This window comes from Stenella coeruleoalba (assembly GCF_951394435.1).
Source record: "Stenella coeruleoalba genome assembly, chromosome: 1".
Taxonomy (NCBI): Eukaryota; Metazoa; Chordata; class Mammalia; order Artiodactyla; family Delphinidae; genus Stenella; species Stenella coeruleoalba.
This window is the reverse complement of record NC_137169.1, coordinates 149,098,264-149,125,136: the sequence shown is the minus strand read 5'-3', so window position 1 is coordinate 149,125,136 and position 26,873 is coordinate 149,098,264. Positions and strand designations below refer to the sequence as shown.

Genomic DNA, 26,873 nt, shown 5'->3' with positions numbered 1-26,873 from the left:
AGCCTTTATTTTAAAGTCTATTTTGTCTGATATGAGAATTGGTACTCCAGCTTTCTTTTGGTTTCCATTTGCATGAAATATCTTTTTCCATCCCCTCACTTTCAGTCTGTATGTGTCTCTAGGTCTGAAGTGGGTCTCTTGTAGACAGCAAATATATGCATCTTGTTTTTGTATCCATTCAGCCAATCTGTGTCTTTTGGTGGGAGCATTTAGTCCATTTACATTTAAGGTAATTTTCGATATGTATGTTCCTATTCCCATTTTCTTAATTGTTTTGGGTTCGTTATTGTAGGTCTTTTCCTTCTCTTGTGTTTCTTGCCTAGAGAAGTTCCTTTAGCAGTTGTTGTAGAGCTGGTTTGGTGGTGCTGAACTCTCTCAGCTTTTGCTTGTCTGTAAAGGTTTTAATTTCTCCATCAAATCTGAATGAGATCCTTGCTGGGTAGAGTAATCTTGGTTGCAGGTTTTTCTCCTTCATCACTTTCAATATGTCCTGCCACTCCCTCTGGCTTGCAGAGTTTCTGCTGAAAGATCAGCTGTTAACCTTATGGGGATTCCCTTGTGTGTTATTTGTTGTTTTTCCCTTGCTGCTTTTAATATGTTTTCTTTGTATTTAATTTTTGATAGTTTGATTAATATGTGTCTTGGCGTATTTCTCCTTGGATTTATCCTGTATGGGACTCTCTGTGCTTTCTGGACTTGATTAACTATTTCCTTTCCCATATTAGGGAAGTTTTCAACTATAATCTCTTCAAATATTTTCTCAGTCCCTTTCTTTTTCTCTTCTTCTTCTCGAATCCCTATAATTCGAATGTTGGTGCGTGTAATGTTGTCCCAGAGGTCTCTGAGAATGTCCTCAGTTCTTTTCATTCTTTTTTCTTTATTCTGCTCTGCAGTAGTTATTTCCACTATTTTATCTTCCAAGTCACTTATCCGTTCTTCTGCCTCAGTTATTCTGCTATTGATCCCATCTAGAGTATTTTTAATTTATTTTATTGTGTTGTTCATCATTGCTTGTTTCATCTTTAGTTCTTCTAGGTCCTTGTGAAACGTTTCTTGCATTTTCTCTATTCTATTTCCAAGATTTTGGATCATCTTTATTATCATTATTCTGAATTGTTTTTCAGGTAGACTGCCTATTTCCTCTTCATTTGTTAGGTCTGGTGGGTTTTTGCCTTGCTCCTTCATCTGCTGTGTGATTTTATGTCTTCTCATTTTGCTTATCTTACTGTGTTTGGGGTCTCCTTTTTGCAGGCTGCAGGTTCGTAGTTCCTGTTGTTTTTGGTGTCTGTCCCCAGTGGGTAAGGTTGGGTCAGTGGGTTGTGTAGGCTTCCTGGTGGAGGGTACTAGTGCCTGTGTTCTGGTGGATGAGGCTGGATCTTGTCTTTCTGATGGGAAGGTCCACATCTGGTGGTGTGTTTTGGGGTGTCTGTCGATTTATTATGATTTGGGGCAGCCTCTCTGCTAATGGGTGGGGTTGTGTTCCTGTCTTGCTAGTTGTTTGGCATAGGATGTCCAGCACTGTAGCTTGCTGGTCGTTGAGTGAAGCTGGGTGCTGCTGTTGAGATGGAGATCTCTGGGAGATTTTCGCTGTTTGATATTATGTGCAGCTGGGAGGTCTCTTGTGGACCAGTGTCCTGAAGTTGGCTCTCCTACCTCAGAGGCAGAGCCCTGACTCCTGGCTGGAGCACCAAGAGCCTTTCATCCACACGTCTCTGAAGAAAAGAGAGAAAAAGTAGAAAGAAAGAATTAGTAGAAGTAGAGAGAAAGAAAGAAAGGAGGGAGGGAGAGAGGGAGCAAGGAAGGAAGGAGGTAAGGAAGGAAAAAAAGAAAGAAAGATGATACAGTAAAATAAAATAAAGATAAAATATAATAAAGTTATTACAGTAAAAAAATAATTATTAAGAGAAGAAAAAACCCAAAAAACAAAAAAAAGGATGGATAGGACCCTGGAACAAATGGTGAAAGCAAAGCTATACATACAAAGTCTCACACAGAAGCATACACATACACACTCAGAAAAAGGGGAAAAGAGGAAAAAGTCATAAATCTTGCTCTCAAAGTCCACCTCCTCAATTTGGGATGATTCGTTGTCTAAAGGAGGGAGAAAAAACGAAGATAAAGTAAAATAAAATAAAGTTATTAAAATAAAAAGTAATTTTTAAGAGAAAAAAACAAAAACGGATGGATAGAACCCTCAGACAAATGGTGGAAGCCAAGTTACACAGACAAAATCTCACACAGAAGCATACACATACACACAAAAAAAGGAAAAGGGGAAAAAATAATAAATCTTGCTCTCAAAGTCCACCTCCTTAATTTGGGATGATTCATTGTCTATTCATGTATTCCACAGATGCAGGTACATCAAGTTGATTGTGGAGCTTTAATCCGCTGCTTCTGCGGCTGCTGGGAGAGATTTCCCTTTCTCTTCTTAGTGTCACAGCTCCCAGGGGCTCAGCTTTGGATTTGGCCCCGCCTGTGCGCGTAGGTCGCTGGAGGGCATCTGTTCTTTGCTCAGGACGGGGTTAAAAGAGCCACTGATTCGGAGGCTCTGGCTCACTCAGGCCTGGGGTAGGGAGGGTCACGGAGTGCCAGGCAAGCCTGCGGCGGCAGAGGCCGGCGTGACGTTGCACCAGCCTGAGGCGCACCGTGCGTTCTCCCGGGGGAGTTGTCCCTGGATCCCGGGACCCTGGCAGTGGCGGGCGGCACAGGCTCCCCGGAAGGGGGGTGTGGATAGTGACCTGTGCTCACACACAGGCTTCTTGGTGGCGGCAGCAGCAGCCTTAGCGTCTCATGTCTGTCTCTGGGGTCCGCGCTTTTAGCCGCGGCTCGCGCCCGTCTCTGGAGCTCCTTTAAGCAGCGTTCTTAATCCCCTCTCCTCGCGCACCAGGAAACAAAGAGGTAAGAAAAAGTCTCTTGCCTCTTCGGCAGGTCCAGAATTTTCCCTGGACTCCCTCCCGGCCAGCCATGGCGCACTAACCCCCTGCAGGCTGTGTTCACGCAGCCAACCCGAGTCCTCTCCTTGCGCGCCGACCGAAGCCGGAGCCTTAGCTCCTGACCCCGCCCACTCCGGCGGGGGAGCAAACAAGCCTCTCGGGCTGGTGAGTGCCGGTCGGCCCTGATCTTCTGTGCGGGAATCTCGTCGCTTTGCCCTCCGCACCCCTGTTGCTGTGCTCTCCTCCGCGGCTCCAAACCTTCCCCCCTCCGCCACCCGCAGTCTCCGCCCGCGAAGGCGCTTCTAGTGTGTGGAAACCTTTCCTCCTTCACAGCTCCCTCCCACTGGTGCCGGTCCCGTCCCTATCCTTTCGTCTCTGTTTATTCTTTTTTCTTTTGCCCTACCCAGGTACGTGGGGGGTTTCTTGCCTTTTGGGAGGTCTGAGGTCTTCTGCCACCGTTCAGTAGGTGTTCTGTAGGAGTTGTTCCACATGTATATGTATTTCTGGTGTATCTGTGGGGAGGAAGGTGATCTCCACGTCTTACTCTTCCGCCATCTTCCCGCAAGTCAATTTTTTAGATTTTTAAACATTTTTTTGAGTCAGCTTTGGTAAGTTGTATTTTCTAGGACTTTGTTCATTTTCATATCTTTTCAAGAATTTTGGTATACAGTTGTTAAAAATTCTCTTATTTAATGCTGAGGCATCTGGATTGCTGTTCCCTTTCCATTTCGAATACTACATATTTGTAGCTCCTCTTTTTTCTTCATTAATTTTGCCAGAGGTTTGTCAGTTTATTAGTGTTTTCAAAAAATAGACTTTTTATTGTTATTGATCCACTCTATTTTGTGCTTACTTTGTGTTTTCTCAAATTCTGCTCTGATCTTTATCATTTCCTTCCTTCTACTTTTGTTCGGTATATTTTCTGAGCTTTTTCTAAGCTCTTGAGACAGGTTCTTAGCTCATTTATTATTGGCCTAATTTTCTCTTTGAACAATACAAGGACCTTAGAACATTTCTAACATATATATTTATGACTGTCTATATCTGATTAACTATGACTGATCATACAAGTTTTTGTTATTCAGTTAGAATATGTTTGTATTTCGATTGTAATTTTTTCTTTGATCTTTGAGTTATACCATTATCATTGTTGATATGTCTATTTCCATTAATAATTCTGTTCATTTCTACTTTATATATACTAATGCTATATTATTATGTGTCTACAAATTTTAGAATTGTTGTATCTTCCTGGTAGATAGACTATTTTACCTTGATTACTGTCTCTGTGTTTAATAATACCTTTTGCCTTAAAGTCTATTATATTTATTAATTATTAATAGCCACACCAGATTTCTTTCGGTTAGTATGTGCATAACATACCTTTTTCTTTTACCTTAAAATTCTGTACCCCTATGTTTAGATGTCTCTCTTTAAGAGCATATAGTTGGACTTTTGAAATCCAATCTGATATTATTTTAGTGGAAACATTTACTATGTATTTACTCTGTTTACTAAATTACATTTAGTGTAAATACTGATATATTTAGATTTAAATCTAATATCTTATTTTGTGCTTAAAATTTCCCTCTTATTTTAAAATTTCTGCCTCCCTGCTTCCCCCTCCCCTACTCTTTTGATAAGAGATGTCTGAGTCTTTTTAAAAATAATTCCCTTTTCTCTTCTAAGAGTTTGTAAGTTATACACTCTGACTGTCCTGTTGGTGGCTACCCTAGAAATTAAAACATGCATAATTAATTTATCAAGGTATAAAGTTAATCAAAATCTTTTCCCTAGTATGGTTTGGACCGTACAAAGACCTTAGAACATTTCAACATTATTTACTCCCTCCTTGTATACTTTTATTGTTATCTAGTGTTTATGTCTCATTTTGTAACCCTAGTAGACATTATTATTACTCTTTTGTAAAAATACAAACTTCATTTGTATTTGTCCAAATAGTAGCCATTTTCCTACTTTTTCATTTCTTTTTGCAACTCTGACCTTCCATCTGTGATTACTTTCCTTCCGCATCATGCACATCTTTTAGGATTTTTTTTCCAGTAAGGGACTTTTAATAAGCTCTCTTGGATTTTGGTTTTAAATGTCTTCATTTCACCTTAGTATTGAAAGATACCTTTGCAGGGTTTAATATTCTAGGGTGACCATTATTTTCTTTCATCAATTTCATTGATCAGTTTCATCAATGGAAAACAGCATTCCATTCTTTCTGACTTCTAGTGGTGCTGATGAGAAATCACCTGTGACTCTAACTGGCATTTTTTTGAAGGTAATCTGCCTTTTTACTTTGGTTGCTTTGAAGATTTTCTCTTTTTTCATTTTTCTTAAATTCACAATGATGTACCTGTTGTGAATTTCTTGTTATTTATCATGCTTGAAATTCATTGGATCTTTGAATCTGTGGATTAATGCTTTTATCAGTTTTGGAAAATTTTCAACCGTTATGTGCTGCATATTCTTACTCCTCTATCCTTATGGATCTTATTAGATCGAGTGTATGGTAGACCTGATTACTATTTCCTCCTCACCTTTTCACTTATTTACTATATTTTCCATGTTTTTCTCTCACTGTGCTGCATTATGAATAATTTCTTCAGACCTATCTGCCAGTCCACGAATTTTTTCTTCTACTCTGACCAAATGGCTACCAAGGGTATCCACTGCAGTTTTCATTTCAGTTATTGTATTTTTTATCTCTAGAATCTGTATGATTCTTTTCCAGATATACTGTTTCACTTCTTATTATTCCTTATTCTCTGTAGTTTAAAAATCTATCACTTTAATTTAAGTAGTGAATGTAATTGTTTTCAAATACGCCTGTGATATTCCTGTATTTGGGATGTGAGCCTGTTGCTGCTGTTTGTTGTTTTCCTGTACATACTCGTGTCACCTTTGTTCTTGAGTTCCTGACTACCATTGACTGGTCAGTCACTGACCTTGAAAAATAACTTGAGGGCTTTCCCAGAGGCCAAGGATGAATGTACCCTTCTCCAGTGAGGTTTTTCATTCGTTTCTGCCAGAGATTAGGGGACATTATCAGCTGAGAATCATCCCAAGTCAGTTCACAACCTGAGGCTCTTTGGTCAGCCCAGACTTTGCCTGCTTGGATAGTAAATTCACATAAGGACTAATCTTTAGGCACTAGAGTTACAGAGTCTTCTTTTTGCCTCCCCTTTCCTTTCATTTTAAATTTATTATTCTTTTCAACATGAAGACATTCCTGAGCCTATCTCCCCTTACAATAAGTATTTAGCCTTTTGGGGTCCCAGTTCAGTATAAACAGAATCTCTCTTAAGTCTTACCACTTTAGGGATTTCATGAGACTTAACTTCTGTCCCCTTTTCCCCATACAGCCTCTGAAATCCGAGTATGCGGCACTGACAAATGCCTTTCATGGGCAAGCAGCTTTGGTTCTGATATCTAATAGTTCACTAACCTCTCTGTTAACAGGCTTTCATCCAAAAATTAGCCTCGAGGTTCCTCAGTGTTTCTTAATCTCTTCAGTGTTTTGAACGTTATTCTTGTGTTTTCCCCCTGGCATTTTTCATTGTTCTTGTTGAGAGAGTTGTGACACAAAACTCAGCATTCCATAATCAGAAGCCATAAAGTGTCCAATCAGTTTTTATGGAATCTTATTCTAAATTATGAATGGATAGCCAGTGGTCACCAGATATTTGAGAAAGAAATATTATATGAATGATAGAGAATAAAACAAACAAAAAGAAAAGGTAATTTGGTAGAAACAAATTATACAGAGAAAAATAAATTAACCTTCTCCCCACTATCATTATCTTTTTATCCTTAGAGAGATAAGATACTGAATCTGTAAAACAAGAACAAGATGCTATTTTAAAAGAACACTGGAGAGTAAAACAAGAGCTCTTGAAAGTTAAAAAAATAATGCTAGCAGAAGTGAAAAAATTCCTATAAAAATTTGAGACTTAAAATGGAGAGAATCTTGCATAAAGTAAAACAAAATAGAAAAGTTAGAAAATAGGAAAGAGAGAGAGAGAAGATAAGAAAATTAGAGTATTAAAATCATTCAGTAGCTTCCTAAGAAAGTATTCATAGGAAATATAATTTGGGAGACTTACAGTCCTTATTCTACATTTACTTTTTTAAAAAAAATTATTTATTTAATTTATTTATTTTTGGCTGCGTTGGGTCTTTGTTGCCGTGCATGGGCTTTCTTTAGTTGTGGCGAGCGGGGGCTACTCTTCGTTGCAGTGCGTGGGCTTCTCATTGTGGTGACTTCTCTTATTGCAGAGCAGGGCTCTAGGCACGCGGGCTTCAGTAGTCATGGCACACGGGCTCAGTAGTCGTGGCTCGCAGGTTCTAGAGCGCAGGCTCAGTAGTTGTGGTGCATGGGCTTAGTTGCTCTGCAGCATGTGGGATCCTCCCAGACCAGGGCTCGAACCCGTGTCCCCTGCATTGGCAGGTGGATTCTTAACCACTGTGCCACCAGGGAAGCCCTGCATTTACTTCTAATATACTAGGTTGGCATTTATCTTTCAAATCTGGGGTTGTAAATAATTTTCTGTCACAGTTACAGTTAATAATGCATTTGCAGATTTTTGCTTCCTACTCCTGTGACTTTTGGATCTGCTGGCTTAAATGTCTTTCTAAGGGAGGAATGATTCCTCAGGGAATGCAAAAGTGGCTCCATTATTATGGGAGCTGAGACTGCCATGTGTTCATTTGGGGCTCTTCATGCCTCTGAGTCAACAGGGGAAGAGCAGATTACTGATCTGGTTGAACTGACTGATCTCAGTATCAAATTGCTGCTATACAATGGGGTGAAGGAGGACCATGTCTGACCCCAGGGGATTCTCTGAAGTGCATCTTAGCAGTTGTATAACTAGTTTAATGAAGATTGACGCAACCCACAAAGGCAAAACCACTAAGGACCCGGACAGTTCAGGAATGAAAATCTGAATCATTTCACCAGGTCAGCACCTTGACAAGGCAAGGTGCTGACTGAAGACAAGAAGATCATAGAATGGGTAGTAGAAGAATGAATTTTAAAATATCACCTCAACTCATGAAGTTTTAAGAGTCAAGAACCTATGCGAGGAAGGTTGGTAGTGCTTACTTTTATAACTGGAAGCTGGATTGTCATGGAATAGAGTTCTTAAGGAAGGTTTTTGAAAATCCTATGCAAAGGAACTCAGGGCAAAAAATTAAAGCAAAGTCAAAAAGCAAATGTCAAGCTGAGAGATTAAATATTATAAAGGGAAAATCTCCCTAATATATAAAGATCAAGAGGAAAAAAACCTTTAAAAATCTGGTAGAAAAATGGACAAAAGACATGTAAGGATAGTTCACAAAAGATAGGCAAAAGGCCTTTAAATATTTGAAGACATCCAACATCACTAATAAGAAAAATGCATTGAGATAGATACCACTTCTCACCTATCACCTTAGAAGAATCCACTCTGTTGGCAAGGCTGAGGGGAAACAGGCATTATTATATAACCCCTCTCAAGGTAAATTTGACAGTACCTAATAAAATTACATATACATTTACCCTTTGACTCAGCAATTCCACTTTTAGGAAATTATCCTGAAGGTACACCTCTAGCAATATGAAAAAACATACGTACAAGGTTTTCCATTATGGCATTATTTGTAATAGCAAAATATAATCTATATTAATATATATTATATTGATATTTATATACCAGCATAAGTTAATAATGGGGCAAACCCTAAAGTTGAATAAAAAAAGAAACAAACCTAATTGGATATCAAATTACATAATCACAGAGGAAAATTTAATTCAAATAATTTTTAAACAACCTTTTTTTGCCTAAGAACAAAAAGCACTAGAAAAGAATCTTAAATTTCACTTAGTAGGTTTGCTGTTAGTAATGGTTGTAGTCATAATTTCAGAACTATTTTGTGTGTATGAGAGAAGTACAAAGATGGAAGGAGAAGGAGGAAGAATACCCAGGATGCTGGATTTTAATTGGTGGTATCAGTGTGAGCTCACAATTTTAAAGAGGCCTAGAAAGCAGTGACTCCCTAGGAGCAATAAGCAAACACAGTGCCTGGATCAGGGCTTCTAAATACCATTCCTCAGTAAAAGAAACCAGAGCTCCTTAGAGAATGGTTAGTTCCAGGTCTAGAGTGCAAAAGTGTAAGGTGAGCCTGGAATATCTTGCTGCACACCAAAGCAAAAAAGTGTTTCCCAAATCACAGCATCACAGGACACAGGATCCAGCTTGAAGACGATCCCAGTAGCCAAGGCTGATACAACTTGAGCATCAAAGAAGATGTGGCACATATATACAATGGAATATTACTCAGCCATAAAAAGAAACGAAACTTAGATATTTGTAGTGAGCTGGGTGGACCTAGAGTCTGTCATACAGAGTGAAGTAAGTCAGAAAGAGAAAAACAAATACCGTATGCTAACACATATATATGGAATCTAAGGGGAAAAAAAAAAAGGTCATGAAGAACCTAGGGGTAAGATGGGAATAAATACACAGACCTACTAGAGAATGGACTTGAGGATATGGGGAGGGGGAAGGGTAAGCTGGGACAAAGTGAGAGAGAGGCATGGACATATATACACTACCAAACGTAAAATAGCTAGTGGGAAGCAGCCGCATGGCACAGGGAGATCAGCTCGGTGCTTTGTGACCACCTAGAGGGGTGGGACAGGGAGTGTGGGAGGGAGGGAGACGCAAGAGGGAAGAGATAGGAGAGCACATGTATAAGTATAACTGATTCACTTTGTTATAAAGCAAAACTAACACACCATTGTAAAGCAATTATACTCCAATAGAGATGTTAAAAAAAAAAGAATTCTGGTTATAGACTATAACATATCTGAATGTTTTTTTAAAAAGAAAAAGGAAGAGGCTTGGGCTAGACCTTTGAGAATGAATTCAATTTAAATAGATGGAGAAGAAAGGTGGTTCAGTCAGTATGAACAAAAGAAGGAAGTGATGAAGAAGACGGCATAATTCAGGAGCTCGGAGTGGGGGGGGGCACTTGGTCCAGCTAGGTTGTCAGGGACACATAGGGATCAGTAAGTGTAAGATTTGGTAGTTTAGACCATCACTGCCAATCTGAAGATTAGACTTCGAGTGCGGTGGCAATGGGGAGCCACTGTAAGTTTCTGAGCAGAGGAGTTATATGAGGAAATGACGGAATAGGTGTTTTGGGGAGATGACTGGCAGCTAGATGGAGGCAGGGAACAGAGGGATGGCAAGCAAGGAGGTCAGCGAGGAAGTCTTTGCAAGAGGTGCTGGGGGCCTGCAAAGAGCCTGGAAATGGATAAGGATAAAAATGGCTGAAATTTAAAAAAGCATTTCAGAGGATGAATAGACAGAACTTATTCCTCTGATAAGGGACAAGGGAAGAGTCAGTGGCTCTGAGTTTCCGTACTGAAGGGTAGAAGGACGATGATGGAGCTGAGCTAAATATGAAGAGCAGAGAATTGAGTTTTGATATATTTTGAACTGGTTTTGAATATAGTGACTGTGAACCAATCGCATTTTGATGTTTACAAACCTCAAACAGGTCGCGTGTCCCACGTTGGGGGTGGTATTGCTGGGCTTTCTCAGTCAGCTTGATCTCTTACAGAGCTCAGGTGAAAGCAGGGCTCTGGTGTTTTCCTGAAGCTGCTGCCAGTGGTAGGATTTTGTACTGCTTCACAGACAATGCTCAGAACCATGTCCCTGTGGAATCCCAGTGGGCTACTCTGAGTGAGTATAACATCACCTCCTGGTTGGGCCAGAAAAGAATTTTCAAGGCATAACTCGAGGCGGGGGGCTCCCCCGTATGAAATTGTTCTTTCATCCCTGCAGTGAAGCTTGAATGAGGGGACTCTGCTTTGTGGCTGTCTGGCTTCATCAGAGGATGGCTGCCGTCTTCACCCACCCGGCGCTCTTGCTTGGCTAGAGGAAGCCTGTCCTGAGCTCTCATAGTGAACAGGCTTCCCAGGCAGCCTTCCTCCCCTGCACTCTTGGCATTCACATGGCATGGCCATAAATTATGCCCAGCGTGTTCATTTTCAGTTTAAATGTGTTCTCATCCCAGAGGAGCAACTAATGGCGTCAGGTTACTGATGTGAAAAAAGCCTGCCGCTGCAGTGACTATGGATTAATGAAATAGCAGTCACGGAGGCTGGGGCAGCAATAAATTGTCAGCCACCGGTGACATGGATTTTAAATTATATTCTCCATCTCCTTTCCCCTTCTCCAAAATTATTTAGCTGTAGAGTTGTTTGTTAAATGTTTACCATGGCTTAAATGTTTGCTTTCTATTAGAAGTTGGTGCAGGCTGGGCCCCTTCCTTTAAAGGGGCTTTTCTCAGAAAACTGGAGGTGGGCTGAGAGGGATTTAAAAGCCTATCATGCTTTCTCTAGGAGGCGTGAAGGCAAATCTCTTAATCCAGGATCATCACTGACTGATAACTTTCATTCAGAAAACTGGCAAACGTGGGGCTCTATCGGTGAACTCTGCTCATTTGGCACGTCAGTTACTACCTCTACCTTCTGTTATGGCCTTTTTCTTTTCCTAATGAGTTAAAAATTAGGAACCAAGACAATTCACAGTGTTTTTGAAAGGGAGCAAGTCTATTTTTCATTAGATGAAGGACCCCAGGGAATCCGTTGATGGGCCGTAGGGAGTTCAAGAATCCCTGATCCTACAAGCAAATGTGAACAAGCAACTTGCTCATATGTATATGTTTTTCTAGATAGAAGGTCTGTGGGTTTCATCAAATTCATTAAATGTTCCGTAACACCAAGATAGCTTAAGGGCTGCCATGGGGGACTGCATAAATGTCTACAACGTCTTTCTCTCCCAAGATCTATGTCCTTGTAATAGACTTTGTGGCTCCTCTGACTGAGAGAAGTCTATCCGCCCTTGATTCTGGGCTGGCACTGTGATTGGCTTTGGCCCACGGGAGATTAGTAAATGTGATCCAAGCAGATTGGAAAAGTGTTTGCACTTTGGGGCTTGCCTACTTACTGTTCCTGGAAGCCTGCTGCAATGTCAACAAGGCTGGGCTAGCCCAATGAGCTACATGGCCCCAGTCACCCTTGTTTCCCCAGCAGACTCACCAGCAACTGCAGACAGTGAGTGTGCCCAGCTGAGACCAGCCAAGCCAACCAAGGTCTGTGGATTTCATTAAAATCACTAAATGTTCCATAATGCCAAAAGAGTGCAAGGGCTGCTATGGTGGACTGCATACATGGCCACAACTTCTTCCTCTCCACACATCCATGCTCTTGCAGCGGGACTTTGTAAGGGCAGGGGTATGTGGAGCCTGGGCCAAACAAGAAGCAACTGTCCAGCCAAATTGCTGACATACAGAATAGTGAACAAAATAAGTGTTATTTGGGGATAGTTTATTATGCAGTAAAAGCTAACTGATATAAATACCGTATCACACAGTGTGCATTTTGAGGATGAGGGGCACACCTTATTCAGTCTTTATATCTCTTTTTCCTAAAAACTCAATAACCATTCAATATGTATTTGTTGAATTGGGTAGAACTGGTCTCTCAAAAAGACTTCTCAAGGTCACAATAAATCAGGAGAGATCCCAGAGCATCTAACGCCAGGCCTCAGTTTCCTTACTTATAAAATGGGCTTCAAAACACCTACCTTGTTGGGCTACTGTGGCTATTAGAGATACTGTGTGCTTTAGAGGTGCCTGATACTTGATGGACAGTAGCCCGAGCCAAGCACGCTGATGAAACGGCTGCAGAACTCATCAGCGTGCGCGAGATCAGGCACGTTTCAGTGATCACAGTGCCCACCAGGTGTTCACGTGGATTCCAGTTTCTAGGCGTCAGCTTTCTCTGCTGCAAAATGAGGTTGGTTCCTTCTGGCTCGACCAGACGTCCATGTGTCATTCTGACATGGCTGCCACCGCAGTGCGGCCACGTGGCCGGAGGACGTGCCACTCCTTCTGGGGTGGTGGGGGAAGCGCCTGAGTTGCTGCTCTGGATTCTGCCATCACTCCCTGTATCTCATTTTCTTGCTTGTAAAGTAAGGTGTGGGTGACAGGAAGCTCTCTGAGACTCCTGTCAGCTTCAGTAATACTCCTGGAGTCTTCTCTAAGCCTGAGGGACTAAACTGCTCACAGGATCACAGAGCCATGAAAGAAGTTATTATTTGCTAGAGGAAAAGAAAAGGTTTCTGTATTTGTCTAAAGCAGAAAGTGGAAAAGCAGGCCGTAGAATTGGGGAATAACAGTAAGAAAAAAGAAAAGAAAGCAAACCTGATTTGAGCTGGGATGCTAGAACCCTGCTTCCTGCAGGATAATGGAGCCCCATGCTATGTAGATCACAGGGTCGAACCTTAGACATAGAGATTTATAGAAGAAAATTCCCCTTCCAAAAGCATGACATACACAAAGGGTTATAAAATGCTCAGAATGAGTTACACAAAGAGCCATGAGACATATGAAAAACAGTTTTCTTTTTTTTTCATTAAGACCTCCTGTCCTTTTCGAATAAAACCTAACATGACATCTTTCTAGGATTTAGAGTAAAACTTCTTGTGTTGCAGATGTATTTGGAAGTGAATCATGGACATACATATCGTTTACCGCAAGCAGTGAAGACATCTGAAAATCTTGCTTCTTGCCAAAATGGACATTAAGATTTTGCTTGGAAGCAAATATGAAAACATTGATTTTTATCCAACTATCCCTCCGTTTATCTAAGGAGAAAGTTACAACTTATTCTGTTATGCTTTTAATAGGATTTTCTATCTTTAATGCTGAGATCTTAAACATTACCAGTGAGTAAGCAAAGAAAACAATTAGCAGATGGCATTTTCAACCAAATTTTTTATATTTATTATAATCGTGCTTCTCTACAACTAAAGATTCATGTGGTGTGCAAACCATATGTCTGACTTTATTTACCAAAGTAAGTACAGAACAGCATTTCCAATAGGGGAGGTTCACACAACAAACAAAATATAGAGTGTGTGACCTCAATAAGGCATTCAGTAAAGGTATAAGCTGTCTCTCCCTCTATGGGGGGGTTCCCTTAGGGTGCTCTGATGTTGGCATCACATTCTTCTAAGAGCAGAATCAAATCTTCAATCAGGCTGTGCTCCCTGCCATGTGTCACTCTCATAATATCAAAAGCCTAAAGGGAAGAGAAAGAAGACGGATTAGAACCCCAAATGAGGCAGGTCCCTGCCTGCTCCTCATCTTTTCCCATGACACCAGGAGCCCGAAGAAGCCCAGAGTCTGCAGTGTGAGCAGCACGGTGGTTCTCCACACTAGCAATGAAGTGACAAGGGTGATTCTGTAACGTGGTGCTTGGAAAGCAGACTTACTACTTGAGTCATGCTGGGCCTGCTGTGCAACAACAATCTTCAGGGATTATTAGAGCTTAGGTTTGGTGTAGGTAAAGAGGTTTGAGAAGCGTTACTAAAATGATTAATAGTAAAGATGACTACTATGCTGCTATCGCCTTAAAATATAATTTTCATTTTTGCATGCTGCATTTAATTCTCATCTATATGCACTGTGATACATATAATGTATACATACAATTTTTGTATTCTTTTCATGTCCTATGACATTAGAACACTGGCATTTTGACAGTCCCTGCCTTCACTCCCCATGTTCAGTCTTCACTAAATCTTGCCAATTCTACCTCCAAAATATCTCTGAAATCTGGATGGGTTTGTGACCACTTCAGTAATAGAGTGTGATGATGGAATTAATGCTACTGACTTCCAAAGCTAGGTCAGAAAGGCCATGCAACCTTTGCCTCGTTCACTAGTGTGTCTGCTCCTGGAACCATGAGCTTCCGCGCTGTGAGGAAGCCCAAGCCACTTGGGGAAGCCAAGTGGAGATGCTCTGGTTGAGAGTCCTAGCTGAGTCCATCTTTCAAGTCATCCTAGCCTAGACACCAGAAATGTGCATAAGGAAGTCTGCAGACGATTTCCGCCATCAGCCAGAAGGTAGCCAGATTCCAGTCTTCCCAGCTGACACTGTGGAAAAGAGGCGTTATGGAAAAGAGGCGAGCCATTCCTGTTGCGATCCGTTTGAATTCCTGACTCAGAGCATCGGTGAGCATAATAAAAGGGTGGTTATTTTACTCTGCTGAGTTCTGGGGATGGTTTGTTACTGAGCAATAAATTAGAGATAAACAGTACCATCCTGCACTGCCCAAACTGGGGGCTCCCCGACGGGGTGGGGGGGCACCAGACCCATTGTCTTCAATACGAACGTGCCTCGAGAGATAGGTAAAGAGACTTTGGGGGGTGCTAGGCGCCCAGAAAAGCACCTGCCTCTCAGTACCACGCTCTCAGCCTTGGCCGCACAGTAGCATCAACTGGGGGCTGTCAAAGGTACCAGCGCCCAAACCCCACACGTGGTCAACTGAAGCCTGTTCTCTGGGGGTGAGGCCTGGGCTCAGGAGATTCTAACGTGCCCTCGGGGTTGAGAACGACCGATACAGTGAGCTCTCACCAAATAATAACAACTGTTTATTATTCAGTGGTGACTTACAGCCAACATAATTACCCTTTTACTGGCTGTGTACAATTCTACTCTTAGAAATTTAGATCACTACCAAGTTTTTGTTATGATGTAGCTCTTCTAGCATAGGACTTTTTTGCCTTTGCTGAATATTTGCTTAAGATAAATCTCTGGAGGTGGATATTCTTGGGTATGGACCTCTTTAAAGCCACAGAGACTTTAGAGCTGCGGAGCACCCCTTCATTCTACTGGGTGTTCAGGGCTAGGAGTGCTTTTGGCCTGTGTTCCTGGCTTTTTGGCCTCTTTAAAAATGTTCCCGGGCTTCCCTGGTGGTGCAGTGGTTGGGAGTCTGCCTGCCGATGCACGGGACACGGGTTCGTGACCCGGTCCGGGAAGATCCCACATGCCGCGGAGCGGCTGGGCCCGTGAGCCATGGCCGCTGAGCCTGCGCGTCCCGAGCCTGTGCTCCGCAACAGGAGAGGCCACAACAGTGAGAGGCCCGCGTACCGCAAAAAAAAAAAAAAAAAAAAAAAAAGTTCCCTTTAGCTGGGATAAAGGAAAACAGTCAGACAGACGGGGTCTAGATTTAGCTACTGTGAGAGGAAAAAAAGGGAAAGGCCCGCCACCTCAGGCTCTGGTGTCCCAGCCTGGAAAAGAGCTCTGCCCGTGGCGTTGGCTGTAATCCTGCACTGGCAGGCCCATCACCTGTGACATGCCAGCTGGAAAACCAGAAGGGGGCTGTGATGAGTCAGGGCCGTGAGGATTTGGTTCTTAGTAACCTGAGTGGGTCTGCCCTGTGGGTGCAGAGCATCTGCAAGCAAATCCCGAGGTGCAGTGGGGCAGGGTGAGGGGTGTACGAGATCGAGGGGAGGAGTTGGGAGTAGCCTCCACCTTGGAGGCAGCCAAGCTCGGTGACATGCCTCTGGGCAGAAGATCAGCAACAAATGTTTGATGCCATTCAGGGAACAAATGTCTCCTGTCTCCCTCCCGCCCCACTCCCCAGGTCCTCTGTTGTTCTAGACATCTCAAGGTCCCAGGCAGGGGCCTGCATGAGAGCGCGATTGTAAAAAGAGACTGGAGAGATGCTTCGAGCCCTTCATGGGAAATTCTCTCACTCGAAAGCTGCTTAGATGTTCTCTTCCCTTCCACTTGACAGAGGACCAGCTGTACTTGTGATCTGACAAAGGAGGGTGAATGGGCCAGGAGCATCACCTGAAAAGCTCTTTGCAGAAAGAGAAATAACGCTCCTCCAAGCCCCATGGACAGGTCGGCTGGAGAAAGGCCTGCCTGACCTGTGAGGGCTCTCGCCCTCCCGGCCCCTCACAGCTCTCTGCTGGGTGAGGGCCTGGCCTCGTTTCTCAGGAGAACTCCCAGATCAGCTTCTCTGTGTCCTCCTGTTTTATTTCTCCAGGTTCCTCATCTGGAGAATGTTCTGTGCTTCTCAGGGACTTGACTCAGAGGCTACATGACAGTCATCTTCATACCACTCTGAAGGGTAAGGTCGATCTGCACGTTTTCAGACGTATTATAGCTCCAGCTTCCTTCCTCGCTGCCTTTCTTCCAGTCATACGTTTCACTTTCTCCTCCCTTCCAGCTTTAAGAATAAGGCCTATGGGGCTTCCCTGGTGGCGCAGGTGCTCCGCAACGGGAGCAGCCACAGCAGTGAGAGGCCCGCGTACCGCAAAAAAAAAAGAAAAAAAAAAAAAAAAAAAAGAATAAGGCCTACTCCTCAAGAGACAAAGTTAATTGTGGCTGATCTGGAGTCTTCCTGTTCATTCCTGCTCATCCCACAGCACAGCAGGTGCCTGAGCATCAGAGGAGGCTTCCGGCCCTGCAACCCTTCACGAACTGCAGAGCCACAGCCAGGAAGGGAAGCCACCTGGCCTTCCCCAGGCCTCACTTCCATACCTCCCAGCCTGCTTCCTTGCGAGAGGGCCATAAAGACCATCTGGCGCAATGTCCTCATGTTTGGCCTGAGAGGGAGCCCAGGGTGAACCCCGTGTTCATTCCATGACTGCACTGTGCAGCCTCCACCTGCAAACAGTCTTCAGTGACCAAGGAGAGGGCCTGGAGGGTCTCTGACGTGTGGCTTCTGAGACACCCTGAGGAGCCATGAAGGTCTTCCTAGTCAAGATGCTGCTGGTTGTGACCTACGTTCTCTTATCTGGTGGTGAATGCAGCACCGGTAGCAAAAGTGGGGCGGGGGCAACCCCTGGGTGTGTATGTGTAGGATTTGAGATACTAAGGTTAGAGGATCCTATCCACAGGGGTGGCTGGAAGCAGAGAGGAAATGGGCAGAGCTGGGTGCAGAGGACCACATCGAAGAGACTGGAAAAAATCCATACCATTTGTCTAGAAGGTAAAACCAAGTATAAATAGGGTTAACAAGTAAACACTGTAATTTTCTCTGAGTGATGGGTGGGGTAGAAGAGAAAAGGAGAGAAAAAAAGAAATAGGATTTAGTAATGTGCAAACTATGGTGATGACTGTGTTCTCTGTGTGTGTGTGCGTGTGTGTATGAGAGAGTAATATGGCAGGTTGAGTATACAGGACGGGAAGCCAAAACTCAGACTTGGTCCAGCAGGACGTCTGGTCCTTGTCTTGGTCATCACCTGGGCCTACAGGTGAGCTGGGGCAGCAGTTCTCAGCGATGTAGGAAGGGAGCCCAATGTAGCTGTCAGCACAGGCTGCCTCTGCATGGCGGCCACAGCCCCTCAGCCCAGCAAGAAGATGAGGAGGTCTTTTCTTCCCCCAAAAACAAAGTTATAGTAAATCTCTGACAAACCAGGACAATTGTTTCCTGTAGCTCTGTGTCTCCCTTCTCTCAGCCCCTCCCAACTGCCACACATGCACATGTCAGAGAGAACAATTTTGATTTAATTTCCTGCAGCAATATGTAAAACAGATTAAGGAAATATAAAATCAGAGCCAGCCTGTGCTGGGAAAAGCTTATCTCTTTCCATTAAATTTTATTTTTTTAATGGTAGCATTTAAAAAGAGCCTGCCTGTATTCTTCCACAGAGGACCTATTTGAAGCCTTCAAGGGGGTGTTGCTGCCCCCCGTGTACTGACTCTAAATGTCACATGAGAAATGGAAGCACAGATTGCCTGCCACATGACAGGCATGGCTCACTCAGGAGTAAAGATAGGTTCTTTGAAAGATCGGGTCCCCAGAACTGATTTCAATCTCATCACAGCTTTTTTTTTCTTTTAAGTAATTGTAGAATTGTGGGTCATACATTAAATAAAATGAATTAAATTATGATTTAAAGTTGCAAACAATATAGCTTTCTTATTTTTAATAAAAATATATTAAGCTTATCAAGGATCTCATATACTCTCTACAAAAAGCCTGAGGGAATTCAATAATGACTTCCCCAAGCAGGATTTAAATATGGATATAAATCAGAGGGAAAAGAAATGTATGCATGATAAAAACCTCTGGAATCAGATCACAGGAGGGGAAAATGCAGGCAAGTTTTCTTACTCTGCCCACCTCAGGATGAAAGCAGAGTAGAGGGGTGGGAGGTGGTAGGCGTGCGCTGGGGCATCCAAAGCAGGACACGTAAGAAGACAGACCTGCAACCCATCAAGCAGCTGCAGAGCCACGGCAGCCCTTCGCAAGGGGCAGCAGGAAATCCCAAAGCCTTGGATGACCTTCCTGAGCTCACAGCACCCCTGCTGACTCCACTGTGCTCTCCACCTTGTACAGAATCCACCGAGAGGACCTGTCCTCCTGGGAGGCAGGATTCCTTAAAGAAAAGATCTATCCATTCATACACTAAATATCGGCTAAGCAGCTGTCATGAATAAGACTTGGTCCTTGCCCTGGGAGGAGCTCTGGCACAGCCAGAAATCAGGGTTCTAGCAGGACAGTGTGTGATAAAGGGAGATGTAAGGTGCTGGGGTTCCAGAGGAGAGACCCCAGAAGGGGTTACAGACATGGTGAGCTCAGGTCTGTGCCTTCCAGTGGGAGTAGCTATTCCAGAAAGAGTTGCTGTTGTGTTGTTATGTTTAACTAATCAATCGATCCAATGCATATTTATTGAGCACCTGAGAGACCCTGAAGACATCATGTCTCCTCCCTGAACTCCGGTTTCCTCACTTGAATAACGAGGAGATTGGACTAGATAAATTCTGTGGACAAAGCAAGTCCCAGACACAGAGCTAGGAGGTGCAGGTTTGGTTTCATTTCAAAATGTGTTATTGATTTCTAATTTAACTCCACTGAGGTCAGAGAATTTACTTTGTATGACAGGAATCCTTTTACATTTATTGAGACTTGTTTTATGGCCCAGAATATGGTCCTTCTTGGTATACAGTCTGTGGGTACTTGAAAAGAAGTGTATTTTGCTACTGCTGGGTGGAGTTTTATAAATGTCGATTTGATCCTGTTGTTGAATCCTTCTGTATCCTTGCTGGTTTTCTGTCTAGTTGTCCTGTCAGTAGTTGACAGGGAGTGCTGATGTCCCCAGCTATACTCGTATCCATAAGTCTATTATCTATTTCTTCTTTTAGTTCTATCAGTTTTTGTTTCCCACATTTGGCAACTGAGTTGTTTGGTGCATACACATGTAGAATTGCTATGTATTCGTGGTAAATTGACCTTTTTTTCCCATTATATAATGTCCTTCTCTGTCTTTAGCAACATTTTCTTTGCTCTAAAATCGACTTTATCTGATATTAATATAGCCACTCCAGCTTTCTTTGATGAATGGTGTTTTCATGATATATCTTTTTCCATCATTTTACTTTCAACGTGTCTATATTTAAAGTGAGTTTCCTATAGACAGCATATAGTTGGGTCATTAAAAAAATCCATTCTAATAATCTCTGTCATTTAATTAGTATATTTTAGACAATTTATATTTTTTACATAGATCACTTGCATAATTAATGTGGTTATTCATATATTAGGGTTTTAAGTTTGCCATTAAAAAAATTTTTCTGTTTATTCTGTTTTTTTCTTTTTTGCTTCTATTTTCTTTATCTTGCATTTCTGGTGGATTACTACTTTTTTTTAGAATTCTGTAATGTTTTTGAGTGTATTTGTTTGTGTGTGTATATATATAGAGAGAGAGACATAGACATATAATTGTCGAATATAATTGACCTAAATATTTCCACTATATACATTTAGAACCACAGGAGACAGTGTTATAAATTTTGTTTCAACTGTCAAAGATTATCTAAAAAACTCAAGAGGAGAATGAAAGTCTATTTTACTTACCCTTACTTTTGCTTACCATGTTCTTTCTTCCTGATGTTCAAAGATTCCTGCCTTTATTATTTACTTTCTGTTTAGAGAATTCCTTTAGCGATCCTTTTAGAATAGGTCTGCTGGTGACAAATTCTCTTACTTTTCCTTCATCTGAGAATGTTTGGATTTTCCCTTAACTCTTGAAGGCTATTTTGCTGAGTATCGGTTTTTGGCTCAACAGTTCTTTTCTTTCAGTGCTTGAAAAATATGCCACTTTCATCTGACCTCCATGTTTGTTTGTTTGTTAATATTTATTTATTTGGCTGTACCGAGTCTTAGTTGCAGCACGTGGGATCTTCAATACTGCGGGCGGGATCTTCACTGCAGCACGCAGGATCTGGTTTTAGTTGCAGCATGCGGGATCTTTGTTGTGGCATGAGGGATCTAATTCCCTGACCAGGATCGAACCCAGGCCCCTTGCATTGGGAGCACAGAGTCTTAACCACTGGACCACCAGGGAAGTCCCTGGCCTTCATGGTTTTTAATGAGAAAGCCACTGTAACTCAAATTGTTTTTCTCCTATAAGAAAGATGTCATTTTTCTCTTGCTTTTTTAAAAACAGTTTTAAATTTTTTAAATTTTTTGCTGTGTTGGGTCTTTGTTGCTGCGCGCGGGCTTTTCTCTGGTTGTGGTGAGTGGGGGCTACTCTTGCGGTGTTAAGGCTTCTCATTGTGGTGGCTTCTCTTGTTGTGGAGCCTGGGTTCTAGGCATGTGGGCTTCAGTAGTTGTGGCATGCGGGCTCAGTAGTTGGGGTGCACGGGCTTAGTTGCTCTGCAGCATTTGGGATCTTCCTGGACCAGCGCTTGAACCCGTGTCCTGTGCATTGGCAGGTGGATTCTTAACCACTGCGCCACCAGGGAAGCCCCTCTCTTGCTGCTTTTAAGATATTTTTGTTGTCTTTAGTTTTCAGAAGTTTCTCTAGGATGAATCTTGATGTGCATTTCTTTGGATTTTTCTTATTTGGATTCACTTAGGTTTTTTTTTTCCTTTAAGTTTTTGTAGGTTTTTTTTTTTAATTTTTTTTTTTATACAGCAGGTTCTTATTAGTCATCAATTTTATACACATCAGTGTATACATGTCAATCCCAATCTCCCAATTCATCCCACCACCACCACTGCCGACCCGCCGTGGCTTTCCCCTCTTGGTGTCCATATGTTTGTTCTCAACATCTGTGTCTCTGTTTCTGCCTTGCAAACCGGTTCATCTGTACCATTTTCCTAGATTCCACATATATGCATTAATATACGATATTTGTTTTTCTCTTTCTGACTTACTTCACTCTTTATGACAGTGTCTAGGTCCATCCACGTCTCTACAAATGACCCAATTTCGTTCCTTTTTATGGCTGAGTAATATTCCATTGTATATATGTACCACATTTTCTTATTCCATGCATCTGTCGATGGGCATTTAGGTTGCTTCCATGACCTGGCTATTGTAAATAGTGCTGCAATGAACACTGGGGTGCATGTGCCTTTTTGAATTATGGTTTTCTCTGGGTGTATGCCCAGTAGTGGGATTGCTGGGTCATATGGTAATTCTATTTTTAGTTTTTTAAGGAACCTCCGTACTGTTCTCCATAGTGGCTGTATCAGTTTACATTCCCACCAACAGTGTAAGAGGGTTCCCTTTTCTCCACACCCTCTCCAGCGTTTGTTGTTTGTAGATTTTCTGATGATGCCCATTCTAACTGGTGTGAGGTGATACCTCATTGTAGTTTTGATTTGCATTAGTCTAATAATTAGTGATGTTGAGCAGCTTTTCATGTGCCTTTTGGCCATCTGTATGTCTTCTTTGGAGAAATGTCTGTTTAGGTCTTCTGCCTATTTTTTGATTGGGTTGTTTGATTTTTTAATATTGAGCTGCATGAGCTGTTTATATATTTTGGAGATCAATCCTTTGTCCGTTGATTCATTTGCAAATATTTTCTCCCATTCTGAGGGTTGTCTTTTAGTCTTGTTTATAGTTTCCTTTGCTGTGCAAAAGCTTTTAAGTTTCATTAGGTCCCATTTGTTTATTTTTGTTTTTATTTCCATTTCTCTAGGAGGTGTGTCAAAAAAGATCTTGCTGTGATTTATGTCAAAGAGTGTTCTTCCTATGTTTTCCTCTGAGAGTTTTATAGTGTCTGGTCTTACATTTAGGTTTCTAATCCATTTTGAGTTTATTTTTGTGTATGGTGTTAGGGAGTGTTCTAATTTCATTCTTTTACATGAAGCTCTCTGGTTTTCCCAGCACCACTTATTGAACAGACTGTCTTTTCTCCATTGTATATATCCTTGCCTCCTTTGTCATAGATTAGTTGACCATAGGTGCCTGAGTTTATCTCTGGGCTTTCTATCTTGTTCCATTGATCTATGTTTCTGTTTTTGTGCCAGTACTATATTGTCTTGATTACTGTAGCTTTGTAGTATAGTCTGAAGTCAGGGAGTCTGATTCCTCCAGCTCCGTTTCTTTCCTTCAAGACTGCTTTGGCTATTTGGGGTCTTTTGTGTCTCCATACAAATTTTAAGATTATTTGTTCTAGTTCTGTAAAAAACGCCATTGGTAATTTAATAGGGATTGCATTGAATCTGTACATTGCCTTGGGCAGTATAGTCATTTTCACAATCAGTTACCTTCTTGAATAACCAGGTAGATTTTTTTATGTTCAGTGGCATTAATTACATTCACATTGTTGTGCAACCACTACCACTATCCATTTCCAGAACTTCTGTGTTATTCCAAACTGAAACTGTGTACCCACTAAACAATAATTCTCCATTCCCTTCTCTCTCCAGCCCCTGGTTATCACTATTTTACTTTCTGTCTCTATGTTTTTTACTACTCTACATACCTGATATAAATGGAATCATACAATATTTATCCTTTTGTGACTGGCTTATTTCACATAATGTCTTCAAGTTTCATCCATGTGGTTTCATTTTTAAGGCTGAATAATATTGTCTGTATATTCCACATTTTGTTTATCTATTCATCTGTCCATGGACATTTAGGTTGCTTCCACCTTTTAGCTAAGCTATTGTTAATAATGCTTGCTATGAACATTGGTGTACAAATATCTGTTCAAGTCTCTGCTTTCAATTCTTTTGTGTTTATACCCAGAAGTGGAATTGGTGGATCAAATAGTAATTCTATGTTTCATATTTTTGAGGAACTGCTATACTATTTTTCCACAGTGGCTGCCCCATTTTGCATTCCTGCCAGTAATACGTAAGGGTTCCAGTTTCTCCACATCCATACCAATATATGTTGTTTTCTGTTTTTTTTCCTTAATAATAGACATCTTAGCAGGTGAGAAGTAGTATCTCATTGTGGTTGTGGTTTGCATTTCCCTAATGATTGGTGATGTTAAGCACCTTTTTCTGTGATTTTTAGCTATTTGCATATCTTCTTTGGAGAAATGTCCATTCAGGTCCTTTGTCAATTTTTGAATTGGGCTGTTTTGGTATTGTTATTGAAGTTTAGGCATTCTCTCTATATTCTGGAAATTATTTACTTATCAGATACGTGATTTGCAAATATTTTGTTCCATTTTGTGGGTTGCCTTTTTACTCTGTCGATAGCATCCTTTGATGCACAAACATTTAAAATTTTGATGAAGTTCAATTCGTGTATTTTTTCTTTGTTGCCTGTGCCTTTGGTGGCATATCCAAAAAAGTCATTGCCAAATCCAGTCTCATGAAACTTTTCTTCTGTTTTCTTCTAAGAGTTTTATAGTTTTAGCTCTTATATTAGGTCTTTAATCCATGCATTAGTTTTTAAAAATATAGTGTTAGGTAAGGTTAATTTTTTAACCTTAGGTTAAAACCTTAAGGTTAAAACCTTAGGTTAGGTAAGTGTTATTTTTTGCATGTGGATATCCAGTTTTCTCAACACTGTTTATTGAATGGACTGTCCTTTCCTCACTGAGTGGTCTTGGCACCCTTGTCAAAAATTATTTGACATATATCTGAGAGTTTATTTCTGGCTCTCTATTCAATTTCATTGGCTTATATGTCTGTCTTTATGCCAGTACCCTGTTGTTTTGATTACTGTAGTTTTGTAGCAAAATTTGAAATCATAAAGTGTGAGTCCTCCAACTTTTTTTTTCTTTTTCAATATTGTTATGCTATTGGGGTCTTGAGGTTTCATATGGATTGTAGGATGGATTTTTCCATTTCTAAATAAAATGTCAGTGGGATTTTGACAGAGATTGCATTGAATCTATAGATTGCTTTAGGTTGTATTGACATCTTAAAATGATATTAAATCTTTCAGTCATGAACATGGAATATTATTCTGTTTATGTCATCTTTAATTTTTTTCAGCAATGTTTTATAGTCTTCAGTGTATAAGTCTTTTACCTCCTTGATTAAGTTAATTGCTGATTATTTTATTCTGTACGATGCTATTAGAAGTGGAACTGTTTTCTCAATTTCCTTTTGGGATCATTCCCTTTTGGGATCATTCCCTATCCGTGTATAGAAACACAACTGACTTTTGCATGTTAATTTTACATCCTCCCACTTTGCTGAATTTCTTAGTTGGAACAATTTCTTTTGTGGTATCTTTAGGGTTTCCTACATATAAGATCATGTCATCTATGAAGAGAGAGAATTTTACTTTTTTTCAATTTGAGTGCTTTCACTATTATTTCTTCAAGTACTTTCCCACCCTGCCCTCTTTCTCTTCTCTTTCTGGGACTCCACTGTTAGATCTTTTGTTATAGGTACCGTGGGTCCCTGAAGCTCTGTTCAATTTTACCTTTTTTAGTCATTTTATCTCTGTTTTTTAGATTGGACAGCTTATATTGTTCTATCTTCAAGTTCATTATTTTTTTATCTTTTATTTTTTGGGGGTACGCGGGCCTCTCACTGCTGTGGCCTCTTCTGCTGCGGAGCACAGGCTCCGGACGCGCAGGCCCAGCAGCCATGGCTCGCGGGCCTAGCCGCTCTGTGGCACGTGGGATCCTCCCGAACTGGGGCACGAACCTGTGTCCCCTGCATCGGCAGGCGGACTCTCAACCACTGCGCCACCAGGGAAGCCCCAAGTTCATTATTAACTCATTCCTCTATCCATTCTGTTGTTAAGTTCCAGTCTGTATATTTTGGTAATTGTATTTATCAGTTCGTAAATTTCTGTTTGCTGCTTCTTTCTATCTTCTAGTTCTTTGCTGAGGTGTTCTGTTTTTTCATTTGTTTTGAGGATGTTTGTAATTGCTTGTTTGAGCACATGTATGATTGGCTTTAAAATCTTTGTCAGATAATTCTAAAATCTGTTATCTTGGAGTTGCAATCTGTCGATTGTCTTTTTCTCCATGAAGATTGAGATCTTCCTTGTTCTTGGTATGATGAGGGATTTTCAATTGAAACCTGGACACTTTGAGTATTAGGCTGAGATTCTGACTTTCATGTAAACTTTGTTTCAGCTGGCTCTCTCCAGTATTGCTCCAGCAGGAGTATGGCAGATGACACCATGCTACTGCCAGGCAGAAGTACAAGTCCAGGTTCCTCACTTGGTTCCTGGTCACTGCTGGGCTTACACTGTCTGGTAGGTAAATTTCTGCTTGCTTCCTGTAATGTAACTTAATCACTATGCTTTCATTTTATGATTATTCTCTTAGTTATCTTCTCTTTCTTTGGTTCAGCAACATACTCTTGAAACTGATATTCTCTGTTTTAAGTCAGTAGGGGACAGTCATAAACATCAGAGGCAGGGGCTCTGCCAAACGACGCTTTGAAGGTACTGCTGATGATTGTGGCACGTCACCTCCGCATGCCCCCTTGTCCTCCCCCTCTCCCTCCCATCTGCCCACATGTTAAGGTGATGTTATGCATTTAGACGAGAGCTTTTTAACGTTGAGACCGCGGGCCTATAGAAAGTCCATGGAGAGGCTTCAGGTGGTCCCTAAATACCTTCCCCACCAAATATAAAAAAAAAAATGTTGTGCAGTGTGGATACGGGGTGGGGGGCAGGGAGGTGGGATGAATTGGGAGATTAGGATTGACGTATGTGCACTGCCATGTTTAAAACAGATAGCTGGTGGGAACCTGCTGTATAGCACAGGGAGCTCAGCTTGGTGCTCTGTGACGACCTAGATGGGCGGGATGGGGGGGTGGGGTGGGAGGGAGGTCCAAGGGGGAGGGGATATATGTATACAGATAGCTGATTCACTTCATTGTACAGCAGAAACTAACACAACATT

General features: G+C 41.6%; 1 protein-coding gene across 2 annotated transcripts in view; it reads right to left on the bottom strand.

Moving 5' to 3' along the window:
- Positions 1-10,391: 10,391 nt before the first annotated feature.
- The window catches only part of SMYD3 (SET and MYND domain containing 3), a 719,303-nt gene continuing 702,821 nt past the window's right edge, over positions 10,392-26,873 (bottom strand). For both annotated transcript variants that reach the window (XM_079902992.1, XM_079902993.1), the window contains one exon: positions 10,392-14,082. In XM_079902992.1, coding sequence (XP_079759118.1) covers positions 13,981-14,082 — 102 coding nt within the window. In that variant the 3' untranslated portion in view covers positions 10,392-13,980. The remainder of the gene's footprint in view (positions 14,083-26,873) is intronic.